Source organism: Pocillopora damicornis, chromosome 13, assembly GCF_964200805.1.
Source record: "Pocillopora damicornis chromosome 13, jaPocDami1.2, whole genome shotgun sequence".
NCBI lineage: Eukaryota > Metazoa > Cnidaria > Anthozoa > Scleractinia > Pocilloporidae > Pocillopora > Pocillopora damicornis.
The window spans coordinates 3951613-3968692 of NC_142682.1; the positions used below are offsets into that span (position 1 = coordinate 3951613).

At 38.4% G+C, this 17080-nt stretch overlaps 2 protein-coding genes across 4 annotated transcripts; one reads left to right on the forward strand and one right to left on the reverse strand.

Annotated features, from left to right (window-relative positions):
* The first annotated feature begins 927 nt into the window (after positions 1-927).
* Positions 928-6921, forward strand: LOC113678152 (uncharacterized). Of its 2 annotated transcripts, none has more exons than XM_089191220.1 (2): positions 928-1064; positions 5933-6625. In XM_089191220.1, the coding sequence occupies exons 1-2, from the start codon at positions 1054-1056 to the stop codon at positions 6285-6287; spliced, it is 366 nt and encodes a 121-aa protein (XP_089047346.1). In that variant the 5' UTR covers positions 928-1053; the 3' UTR covers positions 6288-6625. The 2 variants fall into 2 exon arrangements, with proteins under 2 accessions (XP_089047346.1, XP_027050828.2); XM_027195027.2 differs by lacking the exon at positions 928-1064 and adding an exon at positions 3982-4159 and having other exon boundaries at positions 5933-6921.
* Positions 6742-17076, reverse strand: LOC113678102 (uncharacterized). Of its 2 annotated transcripts, none has more exons than XM_089191215.1 (17): positions 16881-17076; positions 15853-16544; positions 14936-15193; positions 14523-14849; positions 13889-13939; positions 13648-13721; positions 13460-13526; positions 12244-12410; positions 11965-12030; positions 11066-11146; positions 10371-10519; positions 9961-10031; positions 9644-9702; positions 9078-9174; positions 8848-8955; positions 8424-8483; positions 6742-7671 (listed from the first exon to the last, which is right to left on the reverse strand). In XM_089191215.1, exons 1-17 carry the CDS (start codon positions 16980-16982, stop codon positions 7494-7496), a joined length of 2607 nt encoding a protein of 868 aa, XP_089047341.1. In that variant the 5' UTR covers positions 16983-17076; the 3' UTR covers positions 6742-7493. The 2 variants fall into 2 exon arrangements, with proteins under 2 accessions (XP_089047341.1, XP_027050771.2); XM_027194970.2 differs by having other exon boundaries at positions 14936-15241.
* Between the last annotated feature and the right edge of the window lie 4 nt (positions 17077-17080).

Sequence of the window (17080 nt, forward strand, 5' to 3'; positions counted from 1 at the left end):
ACTAAAGCAATTTGGTTCTGAGCCAAATAATTTAAGCATGATGTATATTGCAGCATTTCCTGCCGTTATCCGGCGTGATTCAATTTTCTTTTATCCCGTTGTAGACGAGACTTCCTCACCGGCTTTCTACAGTTCATAGTTATTTTAAGACGATTTAGTTGTAGCATCCATATTCGGTCTTGCTTGGGAATTTCTTTTGTACTTTTTCAAGATTCGAGCTAATTCCTGTTTTGGCTCTCCATAAACAATAGATACAAACAGCCCTGAACTAGCGACACAGTTCAAACAAAGACAAGCTCAGAATAATTGTGGAGATCTTAAACGTCGCAAGATGATCCTCTCTCAAACAACTCGAGTTTGTTCCTGTTTCCTGTGCCTTAGGAAACGAGTGAGGGCAGGCAAAACAGTGTAGCCAAAATTGGTCATGATTTTAGGAAGTTGTTTTACATATAGGAAATTTTCACATCGAATATATTTCGTTGGGTTCTGCTGAAAATAAAGAAGGCTAGTCTGTGAGTTGCTCAGAAATGGAAATCCTTGTCCTCGTGTTGCTTTGATAGCTGTGTGTTTTCTTCTCAACAATCTGTTTTCCATTTCGTTCAGCTGGCCACGTATAAACAGTTTTGATACGAAAAACAGACTTTTTTGGCTAGAAAAGGAAATAGGAAGAGCTTTCATTTCCCCTCAATGTAACGCCTTAATTTTTTCACTGCGTTTGAAAGTAGCTTTCTCCACCTTCTCCGTTAAAAAAACACCTCCGCTCTTAATCATATCCAATTGATAATTTTCTATCTGTCGTTACTTAATCGCCGAGTTTAAAGTCTTAAAATGCAGGTCACGTATAAGAGTCTCACCTACAAACTGGTATTCCACTAATTTTTTCCTTCGATCATACAATACTGAATATCTGATTTATTTATTTCGAGGCCTTGAACTTTCTCGCGGGCGAAGAATTGTTTTTGCCACAGCGGCAACCGTGAATGAGGGCCTGCTCGTTTTCTACTCACCTTGCAGAGCACGCTGTTTTGTTCAACTTATAGAGAAAATTCTCATATGACTTTCAGGTAAGCTGCTTGTCTGTCCCATGACTGGCTGACTTACTTGCTGGGTGGTGACTGGTGAGTAAACAAAGTCAGGGTTCAGTAACCTTGTTCAGGAACAGACACACGTGCACGAAATATAACCTTAGCCACAGCTTCCATTCCTCTTTAACCGCATTGCACACTGAGTAAGTTTTCTTGGACACTTTTCATCCCATGAAACAAATCCTCTTAACGCTGATTTGGACTGGAAATTTGTAGAGACGGAGTCGAGGAAAATGACCTCATACTGAGCGCATAGGACCATATTTCCCCATCCTTTGAGAACAAGAAAAAAAAATACCCTTTTCTACTTGTCTCGCAATTTTTTTATTACAAGACGAAAAATTGCTTTGACAGAAAAAGCTTCCAACAGCATGTAGCGATTGCATAATTGTAGCACTTTTAAGTTTGCGCGTTGCATGCGCAAGTATTTTAAAATAATATTTATTTTTTCATTTGGGGGCGTAGTCGAGGCGTTGCAGCAGGCGACGTCTTGTGGCCTTCTGACTAGAGAAGGCCCAAGAGGACTGTCTCCCGTCTCTCCTCTTTAAGCGAAGTGTTTATCAAACTGTTTGTTTCGAAATGGGGCTGCGATCTACCCTGTGAGAAAGCTTTCCTTGAGGGCCCGAAAGACTTCGGTCGAAGGCCAATTGCGACCCCACCGGAATTTTTCCGCCCCCTTCCTGAAAACGTTCCGGGGCGGATCCATCCCTGAATGGCGAGAGAGCTGCACCTGAAAGACAAACGATAAATATTCCAACAGGGCCTAAGAGTCGTGCGAGTGAAGTAGGTCTCGTATTTTGGAGGACAATTGAATATGAATTTGGCGCCGGTCGCCTTAGGAAAATAACGCAACAGTCTAAATGAAAAATATGACAAAATTGTGGGAGAATATAATTGGCTATCAACAAAAGAAAGTCAAGCCTCTTTTGAGTTTTCAAAATCATCTGGACTGTATTTGTAGGAAAACAGTTAACAAAGTCTGTTCTTTGTAAATGCACTTAAAACAATAAGCAAACTGTGACCTTATAATAAACATCTGTCTAAAATATCGTCTATATGTGGTTATGGGAAAACAAACAATATTTTTAAAGACCCTTACGTTGGTCCGCGTTTTGGTAATGAATATTATCTTTGCACTTGGCGTTTAGCACACGTGTATGCGAACATAGCGAGCTTTTAGCAATCCTCCTTGTTAGCACCTCACGAAATATATCGGGAACAGTATGGAGTATGTGCGTATTAAACGTAAGGATGTATAGGGTTTAATGCTCAAAAATTTTCCTTTTAATGGAAGTATCATGTTGGGTAGATTGACAGCGAAATCGCTCTTTTTGTAGCGATCAGAAGGAAAATCTTATCAACCTGATAAATTGCGAGAAAGCAATCATGTCCTTAAAATTTCTTAAAAGTTAATGTCGCAGTGATATGAAAGGATTAGCTAGATTAACCAGTGTGCCTTTTATAAACTGGTTCGCTTCCACGCTTGAGTTGGATTTGCAATAAACATTGCAAATGCTGTTTGAACTTTATCCGCTGAAATCGAATCAGCGATTTACCAGCGGTAGTAATTTGCTACTCTCTTCAAGTTTGACCTCCTAAAAGTGAACGTTTCAATGGAGATGCACAGAGAAACCAAAGAAACCCTGGAACTGTTTTTCACGGGAAGTTTCTTCAAATATACCTGCCGATTTGGTGCCAATTCCGTCGGGAGACGTGTATGAACAGATCCACCGTGTCCCTTCTTTTGATAGCTTACTTTGTGCCTGGGAGAGATTAGGTTCTACCATTTGCAACGACAAACGTGGCTATGAACAAGTGGTGCAGAAATGTTTTTGACTCGCGTAAAAAAAAAAATAAAAAAAAATAGGACAGAAGCAAAAACCTCAGAGGGCATTCTCTTTGATTTGCAAGAGTAAAGAACGTTCTCTCCCTAGGCCACAGAACAAGCTTTAATGCTGGGTTCTCGCCATTCGCATTGCCGAGTTCGCTGCAGAGTTTCCTGTCGATTCTAAAGCCAGGTTGAGTCTAAGAAACTTCAAGTTACGCTTAGTTCTTAAAACCAATGGACAGAAATTAATAGAACAAAGCAGTTTAAAGTGAAACAAGCCTGCTCAAAATACCACTTTCTTAATTAACACTGAGTCTGTTTTTGTGTTAAACATAAATTGAACGCTTTGAAAAGGAGTCTTTTGTTCTGTCAAGTGATCATTTAGTTTTTTTGCACAATAAACTCTGAGAAACTGCTGTTTTTGTTTTTTTGGTGGCCATTTGATTTGCAAATAAAATGACATATCTTGTTTTGACGAAGGCCTTTCTTTAATTTCTGAGCACCTGCAGAAATTGTTTCCATGAACTTAAAGCAATGAAAATGCTTTTGTGTATTGATTTGATGAATTCTTTAGTCTTTCCCGGATATAAACTTATAATTTTCTCTCTTAAGTTAGAACTGCTAAAAATCGTCCTTAATACCGACCTCCTTTGTCACAACGAACAGTCGTTCATTTTTTATGTTTCCAAAACTAAAAGGATGTGTTTTATTCAATACAGAGCACAATTAGTACAGACCATGCTTTCAAAAACAAAGCAACAGGTTCCAGCCGCTCTAAGTTTCTTTTCACACTTTTTTACCGCGACACCTGCTTCAACAAAACATTAGCATATATTCTGCAATGACATTATGTTGGATGCCTCAAAACATCAAAAGAATTAATATTTTGTCATTTACGTTTCTTTCAAGGGTCGATTTTAGCTTGTGGCTCTTTAAAATTCGCAAAGCGTTGGAAAATAGCGCATCGTTCTCATTCCGTCACCGAAAGCTATTCCATCGGTTCATTGAATAACGAACGCATGAACAAACTCTATTCGCTATATCTATGACCGTAAAAGAACGAAACAACTGAAACGAATAAACTCAAACGAAGGCTGATCCAGGCGTAGCATTCACTTGAAGTTTTAGATACATTGTAGCATTCGTTTGAAATTTGAGATACATTGGTCAGGATGAAGTTTCGAAGCCCTGTGAGCAAGCCGAGTGAAAATGTTCGTGAGAACAAACAGACAGCGCAAAATTTGAGGTAATTTATTTTCTCAGGCTCTAAAAGAGTTTCCTCTTCTCAAATATGTCGCGGACTTACACGATTCAGTAATCTGCGTGCTATATTTTCAACAGTCGAAAACCATTTTAGCTTTAGACAATTCGTTCACGCCATGTTTGGGATCCGCCCATCCGATAATAGGGAATTCGTTGGACTATTGTTCAGTTGGACGAAACAAAACACTCTTCTTCAAACGTCAGTTCTTTTCAACAGCAGATTTCGCGATCGATGTGCACAGAGGTTGATGTGCTTCGTAGAGTGTCATTTGAACGAGGTCTTCATCATCTTACTTTGGAATTCATTTTGAAAATGTTGCGAAGCAGTGTTCAGATGTTTTCCTGCGCTGGTATATTGTCTTGGTCGGTCTTAAAAACAATTTTGAGATTTTCGGCTAAATGCAAAGTTATTGATATGCATATCATTTGTTTATAATGAGATATTCCTACACCGGCCGTCCATTTGCTGTGGCACTGTTCGTGTGACTTTCACCGTGAATCAAACCGTGAGCAATTTGGGATTTGGTTCACATTTTGTGAATCAGTTTCTCAAAAATATTATTTTTAACATTAGCGCAGGTTTGCGTTTCATTTCATATTTCTTTTAAATATTGCCCGACTTCATGAGGAGAGGCACTCACTTATCTAACCGTAACAAGAACGCTTCCGTTTAAACTGCTTGTAATCCTCCCTTCCTTTTCGGCGAAGACCGTTGCGCGAGTAACAAAATTAGCGAAAAAGGTTGCGCGTCACGCGGAACTCTGGGATTTTGGCGCACGAAAGGTTCCGCTTGGCGGACTAATATCAGTTTTTTCACTGCTTTGTCATGACTCGCGCGACGGAATTCGCCGAAGAGGAGGGACTGCTCGTAAAACTCACGGTCTAGCTTCCGTTCAACTCAGAAAATACATTTTGAAACTTTCTGGTCCAAAGAAATTAATTTATAATTTCAATGATTTGATAAACCTATATATTTACTCAAGATTTTACCTCATTGGCGAAGGGTTTTGTTTGAATAGCCCACTGTTATAGTAACAAGTACTACCCTAAAGCGTGTGAAACCTTCTGACCTCTTGAGCTGAATTGGGTAAAGTCAAGGGAGTTATTTTAGACAGTTCTGTGAATTAATTTGGTCAATTATGAACTCATACCTGAAAATTGGCTTCGCAGCACGACTGCTACAAACATGAATAAATTCTGAGTTTCATGAAAAAAAATCAGCCCACAGATCTGTATAAACTTGAAAACTGCGGAGGCGTTATTTTTGTCAGAGAAATATTTAATCATTTATGGCGAGTGTGACAAAATAAATCAATGAAGATTGATTACTCAGGCGAATTCAAGTTTATTGACCTCACGATCTCGTGCGAAGATTCTCCACCTTTAAGCTGATTAACAACTTTTCACCGAAGTGGAGGTGGCTAATTCGCGGGTTTGTGAATATCCACCTCTAGCCACCAACACGGAGGTGGAAAGCTGTTGTAGTATATGCTAAAACAGAGAGATAATTTAGTATAAAAAGTTGATTTTAACTCATTTATTCCTGTAACGATTATATCTTTGCGTACAAACCCCGCGCGCGTTGCTCGAAGGCGAATAGCAAAGGATATTCGGAATTTGAGTAGCCAATCAGAGCGCGGCTTCAACGTCATCGACTGTTTTATTTTAGACTAGAACCAAAATAATCTGTTTGCTGTAAATACAGTGTATTACTGCATCTGTCATTTATTTATTCGAAGTATACGCATTCTTTCAGTTCACCGCCAGACGCCAAGAACCACAAGGGAACGATTCGTCGACAGGAGAGAGAAGGAAGCCCGAAATGTTACCACTGTGATGGAGAGGAAAACATTACTGTTGAACATTTCCTGTTGTCCTGCTCAAAGTTTGAAGAGATTCGCTCAGAGCTACTTTGCCAACTCCGCGGCAAGCTGGAAGCTATAGGGGAGAGCGGTTTTCAAGTATGGGAGACCTTCACAGCAAGCAGCCCTGCATTCCAATCCAAGATCATTCTTGGAGCGCAGAGCTTTGGCGCCGAAGAGGACGAGGCAATCAATCACTTTCGGACACAGTACGTCGCCAGGGCCTGGAGCGAGAGGCTTGTGATATGAGGTCGTTCGCTAGCTTACGTGTAGCCGTAAGGAGAGGGGGGGGGGGGGGGGGGGAAAGGAGGTTACAACTACAGGGTAGGCCAGTCGCTCGCTGACGATGCATAACCTCGTTTTCTGATAAATTGTCCCTCATGACTAAGTCATGTTTTCAGTAACCACTCCCTCTTCTAGCTCTATTTATCAAGTAAAGAAATACAATTATTGTGAATTTTTTCGAGGAATCTAGGGGCGAATATATCTATTGTAATGGCTTGTTTACAGGCTCTCTTTTCTTACTCTCGAGGAGACCTCGGAAACAGTCATTCTCATTGGATTTTCGGTAATTCTTCTCCGTCTTTTTATTAGTCAGAGAATTGAATCGCTCATAATCCAGCCAAAAAATAGTTATCTAAAAAAAAGCAACGAATTATTGAGAAAAAACAAAATGAAACAAAAAAATTAATGAAAAAAAAAAGCCTGTTTGAACGACAACTTTATTGAAGACACAACAGACTGATTAGGCATTCAAAGCGTGTACAAGAATAGGGATCGTAATATATTTCATATAAGTATTAAATAAATTTTTAGGTCAGTTCTGTAAGTATTTCTGTTATCAGCTTTAATTTAATGTAATAAAATAATCTTCAAGGTCTTGTTTTTGTTGACGTTCGATGTATAGTTACGAGAAAATGAAAATCGATAACACAGCGAACAATGGCCTTAAAATGAATTCTCATGGGAAACCACTGAAAGATTTTTAGAATGCGCTACTAAATCCGCGCATACGTTTGGGCGCCTTACATGCTGAAATAAGCCATGGGCGAATCATTTTGATCCCGCGTAAAATGAACCACTTCAAACGCAAAGAACCTTTTTTCCAGTTTTTTCATTCCGACAAAAAGTCTGCATTATCGCTTGATTAATTTTGCAAAGTTTGAAAAATCTGCGACGTTTTACGAGAACCCTTACCAGGGTACACAATCGAGACCTGTCCCAAAATGACCATGGTTTGTCAAGCCCTGATCGAATGACGTTGTTGAGAACATAAAGGTCTTATTCCCATGCACTATTCAACTAAGAACGGACATGAGATCACCACTTTTTACATATCGCAGGCTAAATGATTAGCGAGCGATAGGCCACAGAAATACCAGATATGTCACAGGATACCGAGCTCGAGGCAAAGGTTTTGATCTTCTGTAAGTAATTACCATGTTCCCTAACATGCTATGTGCTTAGTTTGGAGAACTCCGTGCTCAAAGCTTTCATGACATCCTGGTGAGAAAATGTTTCATGGCCACTTTTGATACGAGCGTAGTTTTCTTTAACGAACATGGCAAATCGACTAGGAGTGCGATTCTGTGGTGTGCCATCCTTCTTCAGCGGTGGAACAAGCTCCAAGCGGCTGTAATAAATGAGAAAGAAGGAAAAAGAACTTGAACAACTGCAGATCTTAAGCAAAGCCCTAAAGTTGAGAGAATATACAATATAACTTGGTTTTATCAACTGAGTTGATGATAAATTGATAGCCGGCCACGGTAAACTGACTCTTCGACTGTTAGCCCTGCGTCATTCGCTCTGAAATTGGAATGATTACTAGGTAGTCTTCTCTACAACTGTTTCGTGGTCTTGTCTTAGAAAGAGCACATTGAAAGTTGAGACTAAATAAAGGCTGTGCTCTAAGATTCATTCAATTTTACGTAGACTTACAAGATAATTTGGTGTTATTAACTAAGTTGATAATTTAAATTGGCTACCGTAAAGAGTTTCTATAACTGACGATTCAAGCGTTAGCCCTTCGTTAGGGTGTTCCTAAGTTTATTTGCTCAAGGGAGGTCCTAAGTTTCTTTTGCTCAAACGAAAACTGCGCCTCTAATTTGTCAAGTTCGTCATTCACAATCGGTGTTAATCTTTTCCATGGTTGGCCATCCTTGTTCTCTCTTCTCTAAATTTCATCATACTTATATCTTACAGTTTCCTTCAAGTTTAAGTTATTGTGTTCGTCACAAAAAGGAACGGAAAAATGCTCGATCACAATGTCGCGACGCAGCTCTGAATCTCGATGTTTTTCTGAAATCTTTTTGGTAGTAAACTAACCAAATCTCTCTCAAGAACGACACCACGCTAAAACTAACGCTAAAAAAGACATCAACTTACCTGTGACAATAAGCACATCGACTTTTCTCCAAATTTACTGACTTAGAGTGACGGCCGAACCTAATAAGTGATAAAAATCGGCAGATAAAGATCACTAACACATAATACTCGTGTTTTTGATAGAACTCATTCCCAGCCCCAATGTTTAACGACCGACTAGTGAGCAGGTCTTCATTAGTAGCGCTTCGACGCGAGCGTTTCTTTGCTTGCGAGAAATTAAGACGCCCTGAGCAACGTGAGCCGTCGAGGGGTCTTCAAGAGGTCTGGCACTAATTATTACTAGTGCCAGACCCACGGCAAACCTCTCCCGACGCGTCTCAAATCTTCCCGAGGGCGGAAAAACGCGCGCAATGATCAGCGGTAAATGATCCATTACCACAGATTTCTAGAAGTGTTGGATAACGCACTTTCTAAAGATACTCACGTGTTCCCACATTTGGTACACCTGTACGTGTATTTGGCTTTGATGGTGTAGCTGTGGCACCGCGAGATCGGCGGCAAGTCTTGATGGACATGATTTGCACGTAATGTCCTATAATAGAATCAACGATAAAGAGACTACTGTGAAATGGAGTTCAGAATGTGGTTACTACATCTGTAAAAGCCGGTTAAATTAAATAAAATAGGGTGGTAATTTTATAAAGAACGTCTCACCATCTTTTCCAAACGGGTCCGTGACCAGCTTTGACCCCGCTAATCATCCAGGCGGCAGCGTGACACAGCTCGTGTATTAGTGTGTCACGCAAGCGATCTGCAAGTCGCAAAAGTAGTTATTTAAAAAAAGCAAGAGCACGACTCAAGTGCGAAATTGGTCAGACAAATAATGCATCAGGTGCTCGATTACTTTCTGCACAATTTAAGTGTGAGAAATATTTTCTTTTCAGTCACCATGGCGAATCATCAGAGTAAAGGTGAATTTGACAAGAAACTAAAGAAAATTTATCGTAAAAACAAGGAAACTTCCTACAGCGCGGGAAAAAGCGAGTGACCAAGACACGACTGGTCTTAGATCTGCATCTGATTGGTTGAGATTTTGGCGCGAGTTTTTAGGACCAATCACAGAGCGACGTAAAACAAGACAGATGCAATCTCGGATTACTTTTGACACTAAACTGAAAACTACTCTCAACCGGCCGGTGGGTCAAATCGAGTGAGGCGTACTCCTTCACCCTAAAGTGAAAACAACGGAAATATTGCGGAACAAATCAACAATATCTTGCCTGCGGAATCAATAACTTTGTCTGCTAATTCTATCCTGGCCATACGAAGACTGCCTTTCCTAGAAAAAGAAAAATGTAAAAGTTGCATGAACATAGTGTTCAGCCATTTACGAGCGAGTGTAGTTGAAACCAAAGGTGATGCGGTGACAACGGCTAGTTGGAACAAAGGCAAATGTCAAAAGGTGTCAATAAGAGCTTGAGGTGAAAACAAGCAAGCTGTCTGAAGCTCGGGTAAACGCGAATAACCAGTTCACGATTGATTATAGGGTTGAAGTGAAGCGAGTTTTACTCCGATTTCAATCAACAATCAAAGTTACCTGCTGTAGTAGCAGAAGCCAGCAGTGCTGCGCATTCTTGAATTCCATGATATCTGGAAATCTGACGGCAGCTGACGAAAAATAAATTTCAGGATATTTAAGGCTTTACTATTGACAAATTTAAAAATACAAGTCAATTGATAAAACTAAATAAATAAATTACCTCTATTTCAAATCCCCCCTAATTCAAACATCATAATTTCATCATGAAAAAATGAGTATCAATTTCACTTTTCTTTTTCCAAGTGCATGGGTTAAAATAAAGGTTACCGTCTTTAAAAGAAGAAATAAGTTACTTTTAAACGCAATTTTTATCTTCATAACTGCCAGGAAACTACAAATCAGAAGGTTAATTTGTATTACGAGGTACAAAATCCTGTAACCTGGATACCACTGGTATCAGTTTTTACCTGATTATCAAAGACTGTTCGGTTGTACAATTCAAAGAGATCTCTCACAAGTTTCTCTTTGTTCTTCCTAAAATCTTTCTCGGCGGAGAACGGGGTAAGGATATTCTCCAACACGCTTTTGGGTCGAGATGGTTTAGCTGATATCAATCCTAGAAGATAAAATATAAGTTATGTTTTGCACTCAACGAAGAGCAGGGTAAGACGATGGCTTACTAAAAGGCTTGAAAAGTAAAAAATAAAAAGTGGGTTAAGTTTGTACTCGAGCCAGTTGGCCCATCTAGTTGTAACTTATCTCGGTTTCCATAGCACGAAGCGATCTAGAGTATTACCACTTCCCCTTGAATGAGATGCCAGTCCATCGCAAGGTTACCCCAGCATTTTATCAGGCTTCCCTGATAATCCGCTAGAACCCACTTATACTTCTGCTGGTGAAAGAAGCACTGTGAGAGTAGAAACTCTCGTCTAAAACCCAGACCCATCGAGTCTGGAGTCCAGTGCACTGACCATCGAGTCAGCGCGCCTTGAAAAGCGCGATGTAAAAGAAAATAGACGAGAAAATAATTTAATGTTAGTTTTAAGATCTTACATATAATATAAGATCTTAAAACAAACATTAAATACAGGACTTAGACAAATAAACCTTGAGAAGAAAGGAAGAAGAAGAAAACTACAAAAACAACAAATAAATTTCTCACCACTGTCATTTCTGGGTTTGGTTTTAGGAGTCCTCCACGAGAAATCTGTCGAGGGTGTCTGAAACGTAGGACGGTTTGGGGCTGTGCAAAGGATAAGGAGAAAGGGGATTGTAAAAAAAAAGTGTATATCTATATTTTAGTCATAACTGCACGCTAATTTCGTGTAAGATCGCGCGTTGGTTTGACGTTTATCAGACCATATGAATTGCTGCATAAGTTGATGCTATATAAAACTATATATATTAAATATTATTATATTATTATCAGTTTGTCAGTGCACTGAAACTTGAGTGTCTAGGACGAAACGTACCTAACAAACTTTGTTTAAATTTATCTAGTTTGAACGCTTTTCGATTGGGTGTTGTAAAACCGAGAGCGATGTCGTTACGGTGGCCAATCGGAACAAAGGGATATATTACAAGGAGCCAATGGAAGCACAAGGGAAAAAAAGGCGCGGGAAAACGCGGACAACCAAGTCATTAGTAAAGGTCTTAAATCTGATTGGATAAGACGGTGTGCAAGTCCTCGGGGCCACTCACATGGTAAAGATATGATAAACGGTGGCAATCTAGGACTTTTATTTTTTACTTAACTGAAAACTAAACTGCTTCATAATTTGAGCGCTTTTCAATTGAGTGTTACAAAACCAAAACCAAAGGAATCACAACAGCCAATCATAGCAAGGAGAATGAAGTAGCCAATGACAACTCAAAGTAAAAAGAAGCAAACTACCTGAAGCGCGGGAAAACGTGGGTGATCAAGTAGCGATTGGGTTTAGTTTGAACCTGATTGGCTGAGAAAGTGGTGCGAGTTTCTGGACCAATCACAGGGCGAAATAAGCGAAACCAAAACAATCCCCAATTACTTTCGTCGCTCATTTAAAAATTTCTCTATCTTACTTGAATGGGTGGCTGCCTTCCTGGATAAGCTGGTCAATGAAGTCTTTGAAGGTGCATTACCTGCAACTGAAAAAAGAGAAAAAATTACGTATTTGAAAAGTTGGCAACGAGAAGCTCCAATGCAAGTTTAAACCGAAAAAATTGTGAAAATCTTGGCAAACCCAAACCCCGAAATGAATGGCAAGGAAAGTAGGCAACTTCCCAGGGCTTCATTTCTCCATGGGATGGTTTTTATTTCACCTTATTTTAATTAATTTTTTCCAAAGCAGGTTGAATTACCTGGTGTTGTTAACTCGATACAATCTTCATTTTCTTTGTCGTCATCAAAGAATTCGCCAGGTTCAGGAGTGAAACCAGGGTCACAAAATACATCGTCCTGAGCTTCGATGATGTCATTATAATCGTCATCATCATCATCATCATCATCCACAATAAACATGTTTAGACTGTAGCCAAAGAAATTGTCAATATGATCAACACTGTGCAGAAGACAAGGCTCTTATTGAGAGAGAGCACCAGTAAGTTGTTTGGTAGAATGTCCTAATAAGCTTTTACACCCTAACATCAGTAAACACATTCTCCATACTATTCTCTTTACATTTCCTAAAGTGCTGACAAGGATAATTTGGGTAATAATCAAGTGATTCTTTGGTTGATGATCATTTCCTTTATTCTCATGACCTTAATGTGTGGCTCAAGGGTGATCTTGTAAGGAGAAATTAGATGCTGGTCACCCTTAGGGGTCAAAGGGTTAATCCTGTTAGTTGTGTTTTTCCACCTGGGTTAAGATAATGAATGTTTAATTATTTGACTCACAATATTTAAAATGTAAAAAATATTTAAATTTAAAATTAGAAAATTTAACTTTATAATTTATATAGCACTTATTGCAAGTCTCTAAGTGCATCACAATATTTAAACATAAAGTGCTTGAAAATCCCATCTGGCAGGAGGCAGACCAGTTGGCTATTTACAGACTGCAGCCAAGGAGTTGAACCCGAGGCGACAAATCCAGTGAGTGGCAGGGTGGAGGACTTGAACCCAGGACCACCAGATTAACAATTCCAGCACCCTAACCCCTTAGCCACTCTGCCTCCACTCAACATTTAGAGTCATGTTCAATTGTAGAGTTAGTCTATCAATTGAGGATTGCACAGTTCTGATTTTTATTCTGTTAGTAGTTGTTAAGTTGAATGATAACACATTGCACCAGGAGTGATCAACCATTGCTATAAATAGCATTGTATTATCCCATCTCATTGCCTGATGAAAGCAAGCAGTATACCACCAAAACTTTGCAATATTCAATTTAAAATAATCCTACAGTTGAAGGTAACTCTTGATCATGTGAAAAGTGATCAAACAATTATTTATTGAGGTGTCTAATTTTACTCAATTTGGATGGTAAAATAAAAGTACTTTAAGGTAAATTATGGTGTGAATTATATTAGTAATCATAAACTCAATGATTTACACATAAACATATTTTTGTTACCTTGATTCTGGTTTTCTCTCTTTTGCAAACAATCCTGATTGTTTGGGAGTCCGGATATTCTGTAAAACTATATAAAAAACATCATTTTTTAAATTAATTCGATATGTCTCAGGACGGCATATCAAAGTATGCCAGGATCAGATTCAGTAGCAATAAGAATTCTTAAAGTTAAATGAAAATTTTCTTACACTGTTCAAAGTCATCTACATCATCACTTTCACTTTTCTCTGGATTATACTTGTTCAACAGTCTTTCACTAAGGCTAAAAACATTCAACAAGTGAGAAATATCATTTATTGTTAGTAATCCACTAACTTCATCTTTCCTCCAAAATGATCACTTGTCAATTGCCACTTTTTAAATGATTTGTAAACACACACACAAAAATTAAAAATTGTAATATGCAAGTTGTCAAGTTGTTTCTAATACCTAGCTTTAACAGGACTGGTTTCTTCAATACTGCAGTTAATGGTACCCATGCTAGGGAAAAATATTAAAAATGTCAGGTTATGTATAGCAATGAAACTCAGGATAGAAAGTATTTTATTATTAACTCATAACTGAAGCATCAATGTCTGGGCTACAAACAGAGTAAGGTCATAAAAATTACTATATGTAATAACATGATTTCAAGTGCTTTTTCAAGACAGCAAAATTGTACAAGCATATAGGGCAAGTGCAATTTGTAATCTTTGAAAAATTACCAATACTAATTAACAACAATTTAATTGAGAAATCTTGTTATTACCATGTAATAATACACAAAAAAAGCATCATCATCAGAAAGTCAAGACAGACAAAATTTATAATTTGCAATTTGTAATTTGCACCTGTGTTACAACTTTGCACTGGTGTTACAACTCTGTACTAGTATTACATGAAAAAGGCACTTGTTTCCAGCCAATCAGAAGTGCACAATTTTTCATGTACATTATTACAAAGTTTACATGATAGCTTTGCTGTTACAGAGACTATGTAGAATTATGAGAGTAAAAAAAGGTTGTGCAGAAGATTTATTTCACTTAACCTGGTTTTCGCTTTGATTGATTCTTTTGATACATACCTTTCCCCATCAAAGTCGTCATCATCATCATCATCATCATCATCATTATCACTTTTTCTATCATAGTCACATGCAGAAGATATTGCTAAAACTTGCATTTCTTCACTATCCAGAAGATTCCTATCATCATCATCATTACACTTATCATCATTGCTTTTGTTTAAACACGTGTGGTCTTTGTTGTCTTCCTGACTATCACTGTAGCTGTCAGTGTTGTTAAGGGAGCTGGATTCTTGAAGTTTGGAGAGCTCATGATCGACACCCTCGACAGGACTGTAAGATCTATTGTTATTTTCAGAGCTGTTATTAAAACTGCTGCAACCATTTCTGCAAAAGTGGGAAAAAAAGAAAAGCATCAAGAGAGTCACAATGTTGCAAGTCTTGCAATAAAATTGTGCTCATTGACCACTAACCTGAGTGTGGTCCTGCTTAAATCTATTGACAAAGCACCTTGGCCTTCATCATCTGTCACAGAGTTTAACATTTCTCTTTGTCTTTTTTCTATGTTGTTGCATTGTATATCTTTATCGTCAACATCATCATTATGCTCAATATCGTCAACTTCAGTGTTACTTAGTCCATTGTGGACACTGTTGTTGTCACAAGGCTCATTACTGCCACAACGGGAACCAGTTTCATCAAGTCTGGACAACTCGCTGACTTTTGCAGGACTGTTGGATAAACTGATATTTTCGGTGCTAACATAGCTGCAGTCATCCCTATTAAGACATAAAGATATTTTCTTTACAATGTAAATGTTCAGAAAAAGCTCATTCCTTGTAAAGAACTAACAGTGGGTTCCTCAAACCCTTGATGCAATTATAAAGAAGCCCATCTGGTATCTTCTACTAGCAATTTTAATACATTATCTGGAAAATAGGTGGTGAGAAAAGGCAGTTGTAATGGCTGGAGGCAAAGGGTACATTTTCGATACAACAACAAACATATACTAATACAATCTTCATATAGTCACAGTCACAGCAAACTCCCTTAACTTATTCACATAGTAGTGTCAAATACCTAGAGAGGAGAAATATCAATCCATTATTCCTTGAAGTGATAAACTTGTTATAATATCTTTGCGTTATCCACATAACAGGTAATGAGAATGCTCAGACTTATCAGGTAGAATTTGTGCTCTTAATCTGACACCAAATTCTCATAACTAATCACTTCTGGGAGTGAAAGGGGTTAACAAACTAGCTATATGATATTATTACGATCATGGTAAAATGCTTATAATAAAGATTAAAATTATTTACAGAATCAGTATGGAATTTCATCTTCACAAAGTAAGCAAGAAAATTAATTTGTCTTGCCTTCATTTTACCTTGACTGGGACCTGATCAATTCCCTTGATAAGTTCCTGCTGCAACTGTCACTAACTTCCAAAAAATTATCTAAGAGAGATGAGCAGCCTTCCTCTACAATCATGAGTGATTTTGCCTCTATAATGTCTTCGTAATCATCCTTCAGCTGATCACACCTTTCAGCATTGTCATCATCATCCAATGCATCATCATCATTTCTGTTCTTGAACTCATCATCAGCATCATCATTGCTATTTGTGTTTCCGTTAGCATCACTTTCAGTGCTGCCTTCCTCTCTGTTGTTATAAAAACAAGAATCCTCAACTTTGAAGCCTTCAAGGCTTGCTGTTCCGTTTGCATTCTCCAACCCCTCTTGAATGCATTGTTCTGTCATATCAAACCCAGAACTGTCCCTCTCAAAACTGTGTTCAAGTGTGCCACTCATTAGATCATTGTTTTCAGAAAAATACATTTTTTCGCAAAGCTGAGAGTCAGTTGAGGATTCTTGATTTACATTTGAGGTATTTCCTACAGCATCGTCACAGATATTTACGTAATCACTGTAGTCGTCTGCATCGTTGGAATACATGATCACGCTTGAAGTATTGTCCTCCTCCTCAATTTCTTTTCCGTGGTCAGAGATCAGACCAACTGATTCCGTCTTTGTAACAATTCCATCTCTGTCTCCATTTGATTGCGATAATTTGATCAGCTACGGAACAATATGAAATCATCAGAATGGATTAGACACTCTCGCAAATATTATAACACGTACAGACCATGATAAGGTGAAAGAGGGATATGCTAGAATACCGTACTCGAAATAAGCGATCAAAATCGGGAATGCATTAATCTACACAGCTGATTTGATCACGAGCTAGGAAGAGTCTTCTTAAACAGCTAGACCTCATAAGACACTTTGTAGATCCAAAAGTGTCAACTGAAGGTTAAAAGATACAATGGGCGAGATACTAAAACAAACATTTGCCAGAGGAGCGTTCAATACGAAAAACTGAAATCGATTACGATTATTTAAAAGCTAAATTACCTTTTCAATTTTCCCACGCAAACTAGGCTGATCAAACCATCCAAATTTTATGCCCATGTTTAAAAATCGTTCCTCTACCAGTTTCTTCGTATACACTTCCATGATTCAACTCGCGATCAATCTCCCAAATCTTACTGCGTAAGTCAGAGGAACTACATTCGAATTTTGGCGCTGAACTAATCGGTAAAGCTGAAGACAGA

What these genes read in the sequence shown, in the direction of transcription:
- LOC113678102 (XM_027194970.2), bottom strand. Translation starts at nt 16,982, where the DNA reads ATGGAAGTGTATACGAAGAAACTGGTAGAGGAACGATTTTTAAACATG. An exon ending in CAAACCCAGAAATGACAGTG is followed by an intron (nt 10,520 to 11,065) that starts GTGAGAAATTTA and finishes TTTATCTTCTAG; the next exon opens with GATTGATATCAGCTAAACCA. An exon ending in GGACCCGTTTGGAAAAGATG is followed by an intron (nt 8,956 to 9,077) that starts GTGAGACGTTCT and finishes ATTCTATTATAG; the next exon opens with GACATTACGTGCAAATCATG.
- LOC113678152 (XM_027195027.2), top strand. Translation starts at nt 4,086, where the DNA reads ATGAAGTTTCGAAGCCCTGTGAGCAAGCCGAGTGAAAATGTTCGTGAG. An exon ending in CAGACAGCGCAAAATTTGAG is followed by an intron (nt 4,160 to 5,932) that starts GTAATTTATTTT and finishes GCATTCTTTCAG; the next exon opens with TTCACCGCCAGACGCCAAGA.